We start from the raw sequence: 16,750 nt of genomic DNA, 5'->3' as shown, positions 1-16,750 counted from the left end.
TGAATAATAAACTACACTTAATAAAGCCGATTTTAGGTGAATTTAAGTCATGTGTGCACCAAGAACGTTTTAAAGAAGTGATTTTATGCCGTCTCAGAATAGGCCACACGCACCTTACGCACAACTTCCTGCTAACAAAACAAGATAAACCTGTTTGCGAAGAATGCGGAGGTGAACTTACAATTAACCACATTTTATTCTCATGTATAAAACTAGAAAAACTAAGAAAAAAGTACTTCACTCAATTTTATCATGAATGCATTCCTTTCCACCCTACATTGCTTTTAGCTGATAATGCCATTGTTAACATACCTGCCATTTTTAGCTTTTTAAAAGCAGCAGGCGTACTTGAAAAGCTGTAATTTTTTTTTAACCACTGGATCGCCTTTATACATGATATACCTCAGCCACTTTCTCATTCTTGAGAAGTAGGCTGAGGCTGTTTATTTGATTGGTTGGGAGCCTCAGGATCCTTGCTAGCCAAGGAAAGTCGCTTAGGCTGCCTGACCATCTTTAAGGCTTTTACCATTAGCCATTTCCAAATTTCTTCCCTTTTATTACTAGGCAGTACAATCTTTTTAAGTCATCTGCACCATCGCCTCTTTTTTATACTCCAAAACATTCTGTAGAAAATCAATTCTATACCTTGTGCTTGGCGCATGATGGCCTTAGCTGCCTATGTGCCATAAAACCCAACACAACACAACACACTTTAACAAAAGCTCTAACCGTGTGTTTGGCGCATCATAGCCTCAGTTGCATTTGCGCCATTAAAATCAATATAACTAACTAACTAACGCATTCGAGACTACGCATATTCGAGACTACGCATAGTGGGCGAAATTCTTGATGTGTGCTTCATTCGTTTGCATGGCGATAATTGTAGTAGCACTGGGAATAGCGGGGGGCCAGTTGACTCAGACCTTCTCAAATTCTCTAGACGGAGATGGCTGGGCGCGGCCTTTAAGAAGCACATAAACGCAGAGGCGCGTAGGGACTTTCCAAGAAATGCGAAAGGGTTCTCGAGTTCCCAGCAAATCTTCTCAGCAGCTACGGGTGGCTAGACGGCACTGCCATCTTTGAGAACAGCGGTGACGGATGTGGCTCCGTACAGTCAAGTTTGGCCTAGGGTGCCTCGATGGGCCAGAGCCGCTTTCAGGGTGAAGACACCGCTCCCGGTTGGGGCATGTTGGGTCTCACTCTCCCGTTCAGTTTCATTGAGCGCAATGCGGCGGCGCTCCGTTTCGATGAGAAAACTGCAGCTGCCGCGAGGGATTCAGAAAATTTGGTGTTCTACTGAGGCAGAGTGGCATCAGAGATAGTTTAAACAGTGAATCAGAGGTAGTTACTCTAAAGTACACTCTCTTTCGCAGCTAACCTGCCGAGAAAGTGGCGCCTAATGAACAGTCGGTGCACTCATGCGTGTTGGTTTATTTTGCGCTGTGTTCCTTCATAACAGCTTTCTTTCAACTGGCGTAGCATATTCCAGTGCAATCTTTTGACCCGGATACTCTACATTTCAATTACATTTCCAACAATCAGGATTACTTATTTCGAGCTGCAGTGGCACATTGGCCAAAGACTGCCATTCAGGCAGCTTTTCGTTCGCCATGAAATCAATGCGAGAAGGTGCGTTTTATGGCAGCTAATTTAAATAATTTTGAGGATGCAAAAATAAGTTGTGCATTATTCCTCCGTGCAAAGTAGAAATTGTTCGGAAAAACAAGCGTTTCGCATGCCTTACCTCTCATACTTTGAGGTTTACTGTTGTTCAGGCAGTCTGGTTTGACCCGCGATTGGCAATTTTTTCGCCGCGCGCTGTCACGAGCAAAGCCAAATACCCGGTGCATTTCAATAGTGCGGGCAGAACACCCGGAAAAACAAGACCCTCATAACTTGGTCTCTGACTGCAACATCACGCACACTACGAGCTCACTTGAAGCAAAGGGGCGTGGCCCGTTTTCGCCTCGGTTTTGCAAGTTTTATGCCTTCTCCGCTGCCTTTATTCTTCCGATTAGAAGTACGCCGTCGTCATTACGAGTCGCGGTCTTTCTTCTCCCGATTACAGCCGCCTCGGTACATATCGCACGTTCTGCACCACGCTGTCAAAAGTCGCGTGTTTTGACCACCAGACCAATAGCGCTTGCACTGATGACGTAGGTCAAGAAAGCTGAAAGGCGAGTGCTAAAACCTGCCAGGCCACATCAAAAGTTGCCGAGCGGCTGTGGCTTCACAACCTGATCACAAAGGCGTTTGGCAATACGGCAGCCGTATTATTTATGCGCTCTTGCGGGTAAGAAAGTATGTGAAGCTCTCGTCGCAGCTTTTTGTTCAGTTTAATATTTGTTTTATCATAATGCCACGAAGGCACGAAGACTCTCCTTCTTTGCGCCAGCTCACTACGAATATCCTGGCGCCAAACCTATCTTCTGTGCGTCAGTAAGCAAAGAAGCCGTGGCTGCGTGACGCGAACGCAATGCGGCTTTTTTCTCCAGTAACGGTATTATTTTTCTTCCTTTTCGTATCATTTTTAAAGAAACCACAACTGGGGAAAAAGGCTCTTTTCATTGCCCTCACGCAGCCACGTCAGTAAAATCCGTCACGCGTGTTTCTGGGCAACCATATCCTATAGATTACTTTTTTTTCCTCTTTCGATGACACCAGCAGCAGGGATGGGCGAAACGCAAAGGCGCCCGTGTGCTGTGCGATGTCAGTGAATGTTAAACGTCCCCAGGTGGTCGAAATTATTGGGGAGGCCTCTACTACGGCACCTCTTTCTCTCTTCTTTTACTCCCACCTTCCTCCCTTCGCTTACGGCGTACATGTGAGACAAATACAAACCATTTCGTTTCCTCAAAGACCAATTTTCAATTTTTTCCTTCGTTGCTCCGGTTCCTCTTTCTTAGTTTACCCTGGCAGGAACAATGGTATTGAAAATAAATAGTTATCAGGGGCTGATTTTGTGAGGCCTCTTTTTGCTTCACTCGCTTTTGATGATTTTTCTTCATGTTTTGAAGGGAAAAAGAAATTGTTTAGTAAAATTCGTCCTCGAATAAAACGACTTAATCACTACGAATTAGGAAGATGTCTTCGGATCGCAGCATCAGTTTACGTGTAGTCAACACCATCCAAAGGGAAACGCAACCATTTGCAATGTTTTGTTGCGGTACAAGCCACTAAGGAAAGGAGTTCAGAAAATATGAACATTCGGCTTCAGACGTGTCCTCAACTTTCTACTCCAGATCAGTGAGGTGACAGATTACTTGGAAGAGAAATGTGACATTATTACAAGGAATTTTTCACATACGTTGCAGCAACAAGACAAAGGCACTTCAGAAAATGTTGGAAAGTGAATGCTGACTACGCAAAAAAATATTATATTTGGCAGGACATGCATGCTCCGCGCTGCTTGTATACAAGGGTAACTTGGGGCCTTGGAAACAGTCTGTACGTTCAAAACAACAAAGGCAGCATAATTATATGGAATTCGGTGACCTTATTATAGTCCATATTATCCTATCAAGGAAAACCAAATACCTTCTGTCCTTTTAAAGTGCAGCCGTTGACTTAAAAACTCAGCAGTCCGTCATAACTTTCGTTTGTCGTGTAGTCAGAGCGAATGCATCGTGCATAAAACACGGCCAAAACTGCCAAAACACTACTGCCACGAGTGAAACAAGTATGTACTGTCTATTTCGAGACCAGTAGCATTATTACAGTCGCCACGCGACCGCACAGAAACCGTGCCAGACGCATAGCGCACTGCACGAACTGACGCGTGAGACTCCACATGGCGCAGCGAGAGGGAAACGGCGGCGCGGGGTAGTACAAAGGGTGCCCCACACTAAAAGCGGAGGCGAGCGGGCATCCAGGCACCCTAGTTTGGCCACGAGCCCTGCGCCACCTATCGCAGCTTTCACGAAACTGTGGGGCGGAGGAGCGGAAGCGCCGCCTACTGCAGCATGCTTTCAGGTGCTTTCACAACACTGCAATGATGGCGAGCACTGGAGAAAATGACGTAAGAAATTCCAACAAGCGAAATACACAACAGCCGGCTATGCTGCGTCCATAGTTGTCACCGCTGGGCAGGAAGCTTGACATCAAAATATGAAAGTTTTCGGGTAGGCAGCACCACCGAGAAATGGATTGTACGAGCATTCCGGAAAGTCAAGTTGACAATCTCTGTCACGTTCAACGTCAGTCGTAGTGCCGTGCATTAAAAGCTGCCTCTTCAAATTACGTCCACGTTGCAACTGCTGCGGCATTGCATTTCGAATTTTGATAGCGTTAGAGCTACTTTCTAATGGCGGGCGTCTAACTGCCCTTTTGGCATTTGTGCGGCTTCTCGTCGCGCTTCAGTTTCTTTGACGTTTTTGATCATCTGAAACACGTGCGTACCCTCGGAATCAGAATTTAATGGAATGCGAGGTCGGGGGCTATTTCGGCATTGTCACGTAAGCATATCACCCGAAACGTACGAATGTATGACGGGGCGTGTACTTCAACTGGCATTGTTACCTACCGACCGGGTTGCGAGGCAACGCTACTACTTTTTTTTTGTACCCGAGAACTCGCATCTAGTAAGCTTTTTTCTGTCAATAGCACGTTCTGATGAGCGCAAAAGTTTTCTGAGCATCGAAATTACGAAAAAGTTAGATTTTCTCACCTGCTGGAAGGCGCGGCCAGCGATTGAGGGACGCACTGTGCAGGTCGCGCAGGGAAGTGCAAAGAACACGCACCACTATGCGGCTGCATGCTTAGATCGAGTGCCAAACAATCAGGCGTTTTTTTACGATCCCCATGTCCCATAAGCTTTTGTGCTCGCCTGTTTTACGCGGCGTGCGTATATCTCGCCGTAGTGCAAATTAGGTGTTGCAAATTAGCTGGTTTTATATTCAGAGCGATGGCTGCAAATTTGTGCCGAATTAGTCAGCAAGCATCTACACTCAGCACCTCGCAAACGTATGCAAAAAAACGCATCTGAAAATTGGTATAGTTAGCCGAGTCTACGCAACCAAGAGGTCTCCAAGAGATGAAAGGTATCTGACCTGCTTCATACACCATAATCATCCTATAACAATCATGGTATGCACTATTCGATCATTGGAGTCCTACGTTCCACTGATGCCAAAGAGTAAATTGCCGCGATAAAATAAAACGCAACTGAACGTGTTGCTATAAGCCTTTAATGGACATGAAACCAGAAAAAGATCACTTGCGGCATTGGAAAGCACAGCCCATGGTGCAACACAAGAACACGCCCGGTGGTCGTATACAGAACGCAGCGAGGACTTGAAAGCAGGTAGTGTGGACAGCGTGTTCGCCTACCAAGCATCATCATACCTGCTACGGCGGCGTTGAAAGCGGTGCTAAAGCTGCTTGATATTTTAAGCGGTGCTGCTCCGCAGCACCCTCTGGCCACTGTACGGAGCCTATGCAGCTCCTGGCCCTACTGTGTCTGCTGCAGCGATTCTGTCACTCGCTTAAACATAACTTTTGGATGCGTGTTTTCTTCTCTGTAATGATGCGTAAGGCATTTGTGTACATTATTTACCACGCGGTATTCTCCTAAGATCGCTAAATAATTTACAATCAAATTTCTTTCCCCTGCGGTTTCGGTTTCAAAACCGAACATTGACTTCGACATCAACGTCCGCTGATAGCTGGGTCACGTGAGGCATGAAAGAACTGCGCTCCATTCACGGCGACCTCATCAATGATCGGCTCGCACACGTAGCTTTTGTAGCGTTTCCTCCTTTTGTTTACATTTAGGATATCCTTCACTGATGTTTCTTCCGTAACATTTACTACTCTCCTCGATCCAATCTCTCATATTTAATTACCCTTACCGTTTTATTTTTCACAGGTCGCCGAGTTTTTCTCGGACAATTTCAATTTTTTTCGCTACTTTCCGTGCTTCGGTAGATGAGAACTAGAAAGACAACTGTTATACATCTTCCTCTTCGGGGCTATTGATACACTGGTGTTGATAACCTGAGATTATACTCTCGCAACAAAAAGGAGTAAAAAGTAATAAGCTGTACTCTAGCGCACTTCCTTTTATAAAAAACATATTACACACTTTTTCTCCCGTATATGCGTATTTGTGTTCAGAATGCAGGAAAACTCGCGACCTGAAATTTCGACAGCAGTGCGAGCCGCATGCTGCGCCAGGCTACTTGAGTGCGAATGAAGGTGTGTTATGCTGAGTCTAATTCTGTGAAGTGCTGGCTTTATCTCCTGGGCCCATTACCTCAAACGCAAACCGTAGTTTGTGGTGCTGCATAACGAGTGAGCACCTCCCGAAGCCAGAAATTTAGGGATTTGCGTAGTCCGAGCAGGGACAGCATCGGCAGGTTATCCATCACGATTCACCATAACAGGCGTACGATTGCCGTCGCTTCCGGCCATCTGAAAGGCGTCTCGCGAAATGGCATAAGCTCGATTTACTATTTCACCTATGTGCACCTTCCCGCAGGGTCAGCTTGTGTAACGAGATGTTGGTGCTTGGCGCCACCACAGACCCTTAGCTCCTATACCGAAGCTGTCATCCGTACCGTGGTGTTATAAGTTGAGAGGTGGAGGGAATAGACAATAAACGCCGGCGGTCGAGGCCGTGGTCAAGCCTCGGCTGATGGGCTCCTGGTCTGTCTACCATGCGGGGTGTCTCGGGACCTTCCTCTGAGTATAAGGGTGAATCAGGGGACAGAATAGTAGGAACCCTTAGTCTGTACATGCAGTATGGCTAAATCTGCAATAAAACCTGATCGGCCCCCGAAAAGGGGTCGCAGCGATGTCAAGAAACTGATGCCACAAAAGCCAGAAATATTTACAGTTTTTCATGATTCACTCGAATACTGACGAACCTGTAGCCAACTTGTCCGCATTTGTCATTGCCAAAACTCTAACGAACTGTGTAGGCAAAAACTACAAAGCAAATAAGCAGAGATCCGGAGATTACCTGGTAGCAAAGCAACAAACTGCTGTCGTTGCAAAATCTTGGTGAAATGAGTGTACAAGTAACTCCGCACCGCACCCTGAACCGATCAAAGGGCGTCATATCTGAATATGAACTACCACAGAGTACTGATGGGGATATAGAAGAACTAGCCGAACAAGGAGTAATAGCAGCCTGACGAATCAACATCCGGAGAAACAATGCTGAAATCAAGACCAAACACATACTCCTAACTTTCACTAGCACAACTCTGCCTGATTCCACTCACGCCGCATCCTTCACTGTAAAGTCCGCCCATACATACCGAATCCCAGATGATGTTTTAAATGCCAGCGCTTTGGACACATGTTGGCTTGCCGTGGTAAACCCACTTGTGTCACATGCGGAGAACAGACGCATACAGAGGACAGATGCGAACGCACACCGAAATGCATCAACTGCAATGACGCACATGGCGCGTAGTCCAGGTCGTGCCCAGTATGGAAAACAGAAAAACAAATTATAACTTTGAAGACCACAGAAAACCTGTCCTGCCTTGAGGCAAAAAGGTCTCTTTCCAACAGAAAGGGACATACTCCGAAGCGGGGACCGCTGCCGCCTTCGGTTTCTGTCGGCACACAAACACACATTTAATGCACCCTACGTGACACAAACACTACCACACAAAACTAGCAAAACTAACACAAAACACAGATACTACTAATATACACGACCTGGGAACACTACTACGAGCGTCTACTACTATCGTCCTACTACTAGCGTTCGGCATTCGTGCTAACGGTTCGGTGCTGATGCAGCGTTGCATGGGTCCAGTAGCCGGCGTCGAGGTGGTGGTCGAAGTGCTCAGGCTGGCGTCGCTGGCAGCGTCGTTGGCGGCGTCGTACGAGCTCCCGGTCCAAGTTCCCGTGGAGGTGTTGCTGGTGATGCTGGCGTTGGGGGCACCACCGGGATGGGTGGCAACAGCGCTGGAGGCACCCCTGGCCGTAGCAGGTGGTTGCGTCATCCGTTGACTCCCCAGAACGGGCTCAGGAGCGGCAGGAAATCCACGGTGCGACGCCGTAGAAATCGAGATCACCGGAGCAGTAGCCGGCATTGCTCTCTTCTAGCCGAGGTGTTCCAGACCTGCCGGAGCCTCCGCTTCTCTGTTCTTCCCTCCGTGCCTCGGTCTCCCTCGCGCTTTTATAACCTTGGCGTTGGTACACGTCATCTTTGTCGTCGTCCTCTTCTTCTCTTCTCCACCAATCATCTCTTCCCACCTCACCGAATACTTCATCTTCTTTATTATTCGCTTAATACACGTCATCCTTATCGCCATCCTTGTAGTCTTCTTCAAACCTCTTTTGTTCATACTTCTATTTCAAACTGCCTATTATATGTGAAAAGTCCACAGGGCTTATTAATCATCAAAATGAACTCCAAGGGAAAAGTAATCCCACAATCCATAATGTACTCAGTTTACGTAGATGACCTGCAAATAGCATGCACGTCTTCCATCGTACCTACTTTTGAGCGACAGATACAAATGTCAATGAATAAACGAGCTATCTGGGCAGATAGAAATTGATTTAGATTTTTCTGCTCAGAAATCAGCAGCGGTTCCGTTCTCTTTTAGACGAGGCCTGCTGGCCGACCACACACTATATCTAAACCAAACCCAACTACCAGCCAACAAGAGCATAAATCTTTAGGCTTCACTTTCTATAAAAGAACTCACTTTAATAACACATATACACAACTTAAAGAGAAAGGGTTCCCAGACCCTCAATGTTCTTAAACTACTGTCCAGAAAATGCTGAGGGTCTAGTAGGGCATGCCTGTTACATATATATTGTTTTCTGGTTCGCTCTAAGTTAGACTATGGGTCCATAGTGTATGGCTCAGCATGACCGCCCTACATAAAACGACTAGAATCTATTCACAACCTTCGTTTACGGTTATCTTCCAGTGCTTACAGAACGTCCCCAATAGCAAGTCTGTATGCAGAAACTAATGAACCTGCCTTAGAAGATCGATTAACTGCATTAAACTTGTACATACATCCTCAAAATCCTTTCTCAGCCTAAACATCTGTTACCCGATTGTCACGAAATGCCCATCCCCAATTCTCTTCAACAACAAGCCTCACGCGATTAAGCCGTTGCTCTGGCGCTTCGGAGAAAAAGGCCAAATTTTGAACATACCGACTGAAATTAAAGCATTGCCCAAGACACGAACTGCTACCACCGTGGTACACTCTCCCCACAGTGTGTGACGTCACACTAACACGCTTTCGAAAAACTTGTATACCACTTGAGCATATAATACAAAAATATGTCGCACTGCAAGACAAATACAGAAATTATACAGGATTTTATACTGACGGGTCAAAAACTCATGCTCAAGTTGGAAGCGCAGTAATGCAAGGAAAAAATAAAAATGCAGTACGACTGCCTCCATGTTTCACCGCAGAGTGTTACGCCATTTGTATTACGGTACAGAAAATAACAAATGAAAACATCAAAAAACGTATCATTTATACAGATTCACTGAGCGTCCTTACTGCATTAAACTCCTAAAATGCCACGCAGCCACTGATAGGAAGTATCTTAGACAAAATAGTGAACGTCACGACACAAAAACATGCTATAAAATTCTGCTGGGCTCCCAGTCATGTTGGCATTAGGGACAATGAGAGAGCAGACATGTGTGCTGCACATGCCAGAACTACGGAAATAAAACATGCGAACTTACCACCTAGGGATTACATGAAGTTAGTACGTAGCAAACTAAGAGCCAAATGGCAATCTTCTTGGGGAAATGAAGAAAACAACAAGCTGCATTCTATAAAGCCCATTTTAGAAGAATGGTAATCATGCCGCCATAAAAGAGCGTTTTATCCAAGTAATTTTATGTCATTTACTCAAAGGCCACACACACATCACCCATAGCTTATTAGAAAAAAAAGACAAACCTGTCTATGTTAAATGTGTGGTGTAGAGCTCACAGTTGATCACATTTTAATCTTTTGTTCGCATCTCGAAGAACATAGAAAAAAAATTTTGACTGTATTTTACAGTGAACACATTCCATTTCATCCCGTATTGCTTTTAGGCGAGCAAGCACTCATCGATTTTTCTCTTGTTTGTAAGTTTATGAAGAAAGTCAATGTTTAGATCTAATATAATATAACATCTATACATTTAATATAACAGATCATATAACCTTGCGTTCAACACGCTTCACTGCGCAACAAAAGGAACAAATGAAGTTTGCCTGTTTACTTAAGCAAGGACCAGCCGCACTGGGCACGTGTCAAAGTAGCCTGTCAGGTCACGTGCTCATCTGAAAAACAGCGTTTCTTCGATGCTCTTACTTCTGCTTGCCTGGCTCAGCACGGACCATTCGTTGCACACGCGGGCCGCAGGGGCGCTGCATTGGCGCGTTTAATAGAAAGGCGCTCTTTTCTGTCTGCTCCTGTTCCCGGGTGAGGGTGAAAACTGTGGTTTCCTAGATATAGTTGCAATGCTTCTTTTATATATTTGAAAAAAAGTTTGTTGCTTTGCTAATGTTGTGGCTAGAGTCAGACACACAGAGGCAAAAACACCCGGGACAACGTCATTGAAAACAAGGTTTTTCATAGCATTTTTCTATGGAACAAAGTTTTTTCTTTCTTGTTCTAGGTGTCTGGCGCTAGATTTATCGTATCGCTTCATATTGTTATGGTACACAGTTCCTACATCTGCCCCTACCACACCTATTTGTCCGTTAACGTCACCGACGGTGCACACTGCTTTAATGCGACAGCAATAGGAGCCTCCCTTACAAAAGTTTCTTTACACCGTCTATAGACCGTCTATATATATATATATATATATATATATATATATATATATATATATATATATATATATATATATATATATATGTGTGTGTGTGTGTGTGTGCGGCATTACACTTTAGGTAGACTTTTGTCTGTAGACATTCTACAGACTTTGAATAGAAAAATATCAATAGGACGGCAATAAAGTCTTTCAAGAGGCTAAAGACTGTCTATAGACCATTTTTGTAAGGGCCTGGTTGGGAAAAAAAAGCGACGTCCCTCCATCACATAGTTACTGGTCACCCACTAGTCATGCTGTAATGGGTACAAGCCATTCCCCAGCCTGGTGTTATCCTTTCTAGGGTGCATGGCCTGGGAAAGGAGCCCGTGCCTTCAAATCCTAACACTGTGCGAGCCTTGACGGAGATAACGAAGCTGGAAAAAAAGGGGCCACATATGGGCTTCTACCACATGAGGCGGATTTAAGGTCGATTGACGGCGGAACTAATCTCTTATCCGTCAAGGCAACTGTGGTCAAGACCCATTTCCCAATCATTTCACCCCAAATAAGCCGAGCACCAGACCAGGGGAAAGCTTGTACCCATTAAAACCGGTGGGTACCCGGCGGCACTGGGGATCGAAACCAGCACCTCCCGAATGCGAGGCGGATGCTCAAACCAAAGCGATGGCCTTGTGGTAGAGCATCCGCCTCACATTAGGGAGGTGCTGGGTGCGATTCGCCGCCGCCAGGTACCCACCGGTTTTCTGATGGGTAGAGGGTTTCCCCGGCCTGGTACTCGGCTCTTCTGGGGTGAGATGCTTGGGAAAAGGGTCTTGACCGTAGTTGCCTTGACGAATCAGAGATAAGTTCCGCCGTCAAGCGACCTTAAATACGCCTCATGCGGTAGAAGCCCATTTGTAGCCCCCCATTTTTTTACTGCTGCTGCTGCTGCTGCTGCTGCTGTGTGGTGGCGAATCAAGGTTCTGTCGAGAGAACTGCGGGCGACGGTGTGTGCGTCTCGCGTCGTCGCGGAGACACCGTGGCGCTAAGGGAGCTGCCTTCTCTGGGGAAGGTCTGCTTTGTCCTCACGGAGGAGGAGAGGCCGTTGCGCTGGGTCGTGCGCGCGCCCAGGAACAGCGCATTGAGGCTTTGCTCGCCGTTCGAACCACGGTGGCCGAAGGGGTACCACATTTAGCAGGCTGTGAGGTCGTTCGAAACTGGGGCTTGGCCCGCGAGGGGCGCAGCGCGGTTTACGGAGCTTCTCCCAAGCGAACACCCCTGAAGAAAGTCGGGCGCCGGGCCGGGGGCCGCTTGTACTCATTTTTACCGGTGGGTGGCAAAAAGGCCATAGACGGTCTATAGACCATTTTTGCAAAGTAATGGGGGAAAAAAGCGACGTCCCTCCATCACATAGTTCCGATCGGTTCGAGGCAAGGGACGTCTCCAGACGGGAACTCACGTCACTTCCGGTAAAGAAATCAGTAGATTCTAATGATATTGCATTGCCAAGACATAAAATAATTATGTGCCACCATGGATTTTTTTCCAGTGTCCTGGCGCGTTTCTGAATCTAAGTAAGACAGTTCGAGAGCAGCTCATTTGGAGCTGCATTTGCTGATTAGGCCCCTTACTCAGCGTGTGTACGTTAAAGCAGCTGGCTGGACCAAGTGTGAATCACAGTTGAATATTTGCGAAGTGCGAATTTCAGCAGAACATGCCACGTTCCAAAGTGAACAAAGGTCCGCGTATATCTGTTTAAACTTTTTGTCCGGCCGGTCGATGCACGGTCTGTGGGAACAGCGCGAGAAGAAAAATTTTCTTTTCAGGGATACAGGTGGAAAATGTACGCAACATTCGGGTTTTAGAAGGGAGAGTATGCATTTACTCGCACAGCCTATCATGAGTCTTCCAACCCTGCCTGAAGAACACTTTATAGAATATGCATAAACTGTCAGTGCAATTTTAAGGGTCTGCGACTCCATCCAATTCTTATTCTTGGTAAAAATGAATAACGCGCCTCTTTCTCATCATGCTGATGTTTGTTTGGCAGGAGAAAACGTGTTTATTATTGAGGAAATGGGATTTAAAGATGGAACATAATTTTCCTCGCCTCTCGATTTCAACCCGTGACGTGAAGAGACCAAAGGGGACTCCGTGATTCACCGTTTTCGAGTGAGAAAAGGTACAATCTAGTAGTAGTAGTAGTAGTAGTAGTACGCAGTTTACTTGCGTAAACGGCCTGTAGCGGCGCCACATTCTACTGTTTCTTATTATTTTTTTGCTTATAAAAAGAGTGAGTCTTCGCAGAACTCGCCTCTGTGATTAGAGCGCACCATGCTATCGACACACTCAAACTTGAACGTGTCCTCAGTGTCGTTTTGAATACATTAGTCATTGAATAAATTAGCGCACTTTACAGCGATTAGTACATTTCTTTTGGTGCTGAGTTCACAGAGGCTGGTCGTTCAGTTGCTTACTGCACGACAGAAAAACTCGCAATGCGACTGTTCCAAATACGTATTCACGGCAGTTCTACCTTGTGCTTGCTTCGAATGAGTTTACATTGTTTCCGCTGCGTATGCTTGCTAAATCGCCCTTGCCGCATCTTTTTCCACGTCTGTCCAGGTCTGTTGGTGAGCCTGGCGCAACAGAAACTCTCCGTCTACAAGATAACTCTCATGGGCGCAGTGGTGGCTTCCACAGGGGTCATAGCGTCTTCCTTCTCACCCAACATTGCCGTGCTCACAATTACATTCGGCGTCCTTCAAGGTAAGAGAAGAAAAAAAAAACCCTCAGTTTGGCTGACCTATGTAGTTCATGACTGCTTTGTAAATAACAGCGTGCAAACCTTACCGAAACATGGCGGGAAATACCAATCGCAACCTGCGAGACTGCACTGTGCCCCGGGTTTAGTGAAAATCAATGGGGAGCCGATCGTTTTGCGTGCCATTTCTAAGGAATGAATATCGTGTGCATGATATGCAGCAAGCTAAATGGTGCGCAGTTTTTCTGGGCCTTACCGCCACTGTTCTTGCTGTGGGTTGTTAGTTTGAAGGTTTCCTCTTGCGTCGTATGTAGCTGCACATTTTTCTCTCCCGACATTTCACTCCCTTCAACATACCCTGGGCGAAATCTACATCGCTTTTCCTACCTCATAATCATCCTCTACTGTTCTTGGGAAGGCTGATCCTGGATTTAAGTCGTATATTGAGCTATAATCCGTGGTTTTTTAGTTATTGCGTGCCATGGCCTGCAGCTACATCTTAATTTAATGCTGCTTGAAAATCGGCGACGAAACTTAGTTTATTGAACGAAACCTATCTTTGAATTTGGAAATAATGAGCTGACTTCTTTGCTGCTGCTGCACGCTGGATTGTGCAAGGCATTAGGCGAATTCAAAAGGCCGCTCGGCCATCTTCATGCCTCAAGGCGGTCGTGGACTTCGACCGCCAAAATGGCAAAAAGACGAAAGCTACGGCCTATCTCACAACCCGCCGCGGTGGCTCAGTGGTTAGGGCGCTCGGCTACTGATCCGGAGTTCCCGGGTTCGAACCCGGCCGCGGCGGCTGCGTTTCGATGGAGGCAAAACGCTAAGGCGCCCGTGTGCTGCGCGATGCCAGTGCACGTTAAAGATCCCTAGGTGGCCGAAATTATTTCGGAGCCCTCCACTACGGCACCTCTTTCTTCCTTTCTTCTTTCACTCCCTCCTTTATCCCTTCCATTGCGGCGCGGTTCAGGCTTCCGTCGATATCTGAGACAGATACTGTGCCATTTCCTTTCCCCCAAAACCATTTTTTTCCTATCTCATTCATAAGGAGCTTAGACGACGACAGATCAGTTTCACACGCCTATTGCACATTTGGCTAAGCTTTTTTCAAGATTCAGTAGCCTGTATTCGTTTATTTCTTACACACTCAAGGCCAAAGGCATGGGGGGAGGTTGTTGGAGATATGTTAATGAAGGAAAACAAATAAAAAACTGAATAGGGCTGCTGTTATCAAAAAGAGTTACAGATGTGTCTACTCACAAAATGTTAGCGGCGGCGTTCTTGAAGAATTGGTTGTATTTCATGGTTGGTGCGAGAAGGCGATTCTACTCTGCTTTTGTTCGGGCTAGTTAACCCATGCAGTTTTCTTGATAAGAATTCTAGAGAGATGCGTTGATCCGAGTTTAGGACGTATTGAGGTTTGGCACAAAAGTTTGAGACATGAAGGAGCTTTGGTGAAGTTGCAGTGGATGTATCACAACGTACGATTAGCAGTTAACTATATCCTCGTCACACCTCGCTTAGAATATAATGCACATTTGCCTTTTACAGAATTCTTGAAAAAACTCACCAGTCCTACAGCTTAACTGCCATTGGAAGTCAGTAAGCACTCACTCTGCTCCCACACAGTCAGCACTTTAATAAGTGTGAAACAATAGGGGCGCTATGAGCAGCTTCCCAAGTTGGTGGATTTGCCTAAATAAGATTTCTGGCCCCTGCGGGTCAAGTAGCTCCGACTCTGAAGTCGCTCGCGCTTTTTCATCAAATTTCTTGTAATTTTGATTTACGCGCATTCTAGTGCATTTATTTCACTAAATATATGTGATGAAGCGTTGATGAATTTTTATGTAGACTTAGGCACCGATAGCACACAGAATGGAGAAAACTCGTAAGGGAAGAACTCTTGGGCCTGTATATCTGCCAAATTTTGCTTGTACATTCGCGGTACCACAGAGACTTCGGGTATGTATTTAGATCAGCGCTTACCTTCCGATCTCGGGTCTGACGAAGATATGAGATTTATAGGAATCAAGTCATAGTTGAGTAACAATACGATACTCGTACTTACACAAAGTCAGACATCTAAGAGGATGTCATTAAAGAAATGAACGAAGGAGTAATTCGAAGTGATCGATACGCAAACATATAATTATTAGTCGTTTGTTAATTTCTATTAGGCGTATTTGAGGTCAGATTGAAGGATAGCTACTTTATAGGTGCACGTTGTTTCTGTTAACAAAAAGACACAGTCATGAGCAGATAAATAAATATTAGAGGAGTTACGAGAAAGTGAATTGTTCATGTAAATAAGAAAAGGATCAGTAAGGAACGGCTCTTGGGGAGCGCCGGAATGCACTGGGTTTGAATAAAAGCTATGAACAGAAAATGTCCTAATCCAACTGACAAACTTGGAATCTATGGTAAAGAGGCGTAGTTCGTAAAGTGAGTTTTTGATTCACTTTATCCAATTCCTTGGAGTAATTGAGGAAATATAATTGAAAATATAAATGGCCATTGAACTGTTATGAAAAATGGTGTTCAGCTCCAGAGTAAAGGAAGCGAGTTGAGTTTCGTAGGAAGAAGTTCGTCGAACGTCATGCTGTGAATTTGAGAGATGAATTTCACTCGAGAAAGTTTGCAAGATGTTCTATCATTTTGCACAAAATGCCTTTTAGCGCTCTAGGTCGGGAATGAAGGGTAGAATACTTGTTGCCTGATTTATAGAGCAGAATAGACTTACTGACCTTCCAGTTGTAAGGTGGAGTTTATTCGGAGAAGCTCCTTAACGGGAGCAGGGCCAACAGCAGTCCGAGGTCAGCTAGTCCAGCCAGGAGCGTGCACCAGGCGATGACCATGCAGCTCGCGCGTATGCCCGTCGTCTTCCTTACAATGGCCCCCGAACAGAAGAGGAGCCATCCTGGCGACTTAAGGGGCGGACAAGACAGCGGGGTCGTAGTATCTCTTGAGGCGCTGGATATGGACAGTCTCACGACAGCGGCATTTGAGATCGGGTGACGGTGTTAGGGGCTCAACAATATAGTTGACTGGAGATGTTTGCTCCAAGATGCGATATGGCCCTTGATATTTAGCGAGCAGTTTCCGGGAGAAGCCGGAGTACTGGGAGGTATCCACAGCAATACAAGAGAGCCGGGCGATAAATCCTGGGGAGGTTAATCTTCATCGTGGCGCGTTTTTTTAAGAGACTGGGTAGCTGTCGTGAGCGAC

The 16,750-nt window shown here is 45.8% G+C and overlaps 1 protein-coding gene across 1 annotated transcript in view; it reads left to right on the top strand.

Annotated features, from left to right (window-relative positions):
- LOC144120294 (monocarboxylate transporter 12-like) overlaps positions 1-16,750 on the top strand; it is a 52,453-nt gene that overhangs the window by 25,239 nt on the left and 10,464 nt on the right. The window contains exon 3 of the mRNA XM_077652686.1: positions 13,384-13,527. Coding sequence (XP_077508812.1) covers positions 13,384-13,527 — 144 coding nt within the window. The remainder of the gene's footprint in view (positions 1-13,383; positions 13,528-16,750) is intronic.

The sequence above is a fragment of the Amblyomma americanum genome, chromosome 2, assembly GCF_052857255.1.
Source record: "Amblyomma americanum isolate KBUSLIRL-KWMA chromosome 2, ASM5285725v1, whole genome shotgun sequence".
In the NCBI taxonomy this organism is placed as follows: domain Eukaryota; kingdom Metazoa; phylum Arthropoda; class Arachnida; order Ixodida; family Ixodidae; genus Amblyomma; species Amblyomma americanum.
Note: the sequence above shows the minus strand (reverse complement) of the source record. Positions and strands in the feature narration are given on the sequence as shown.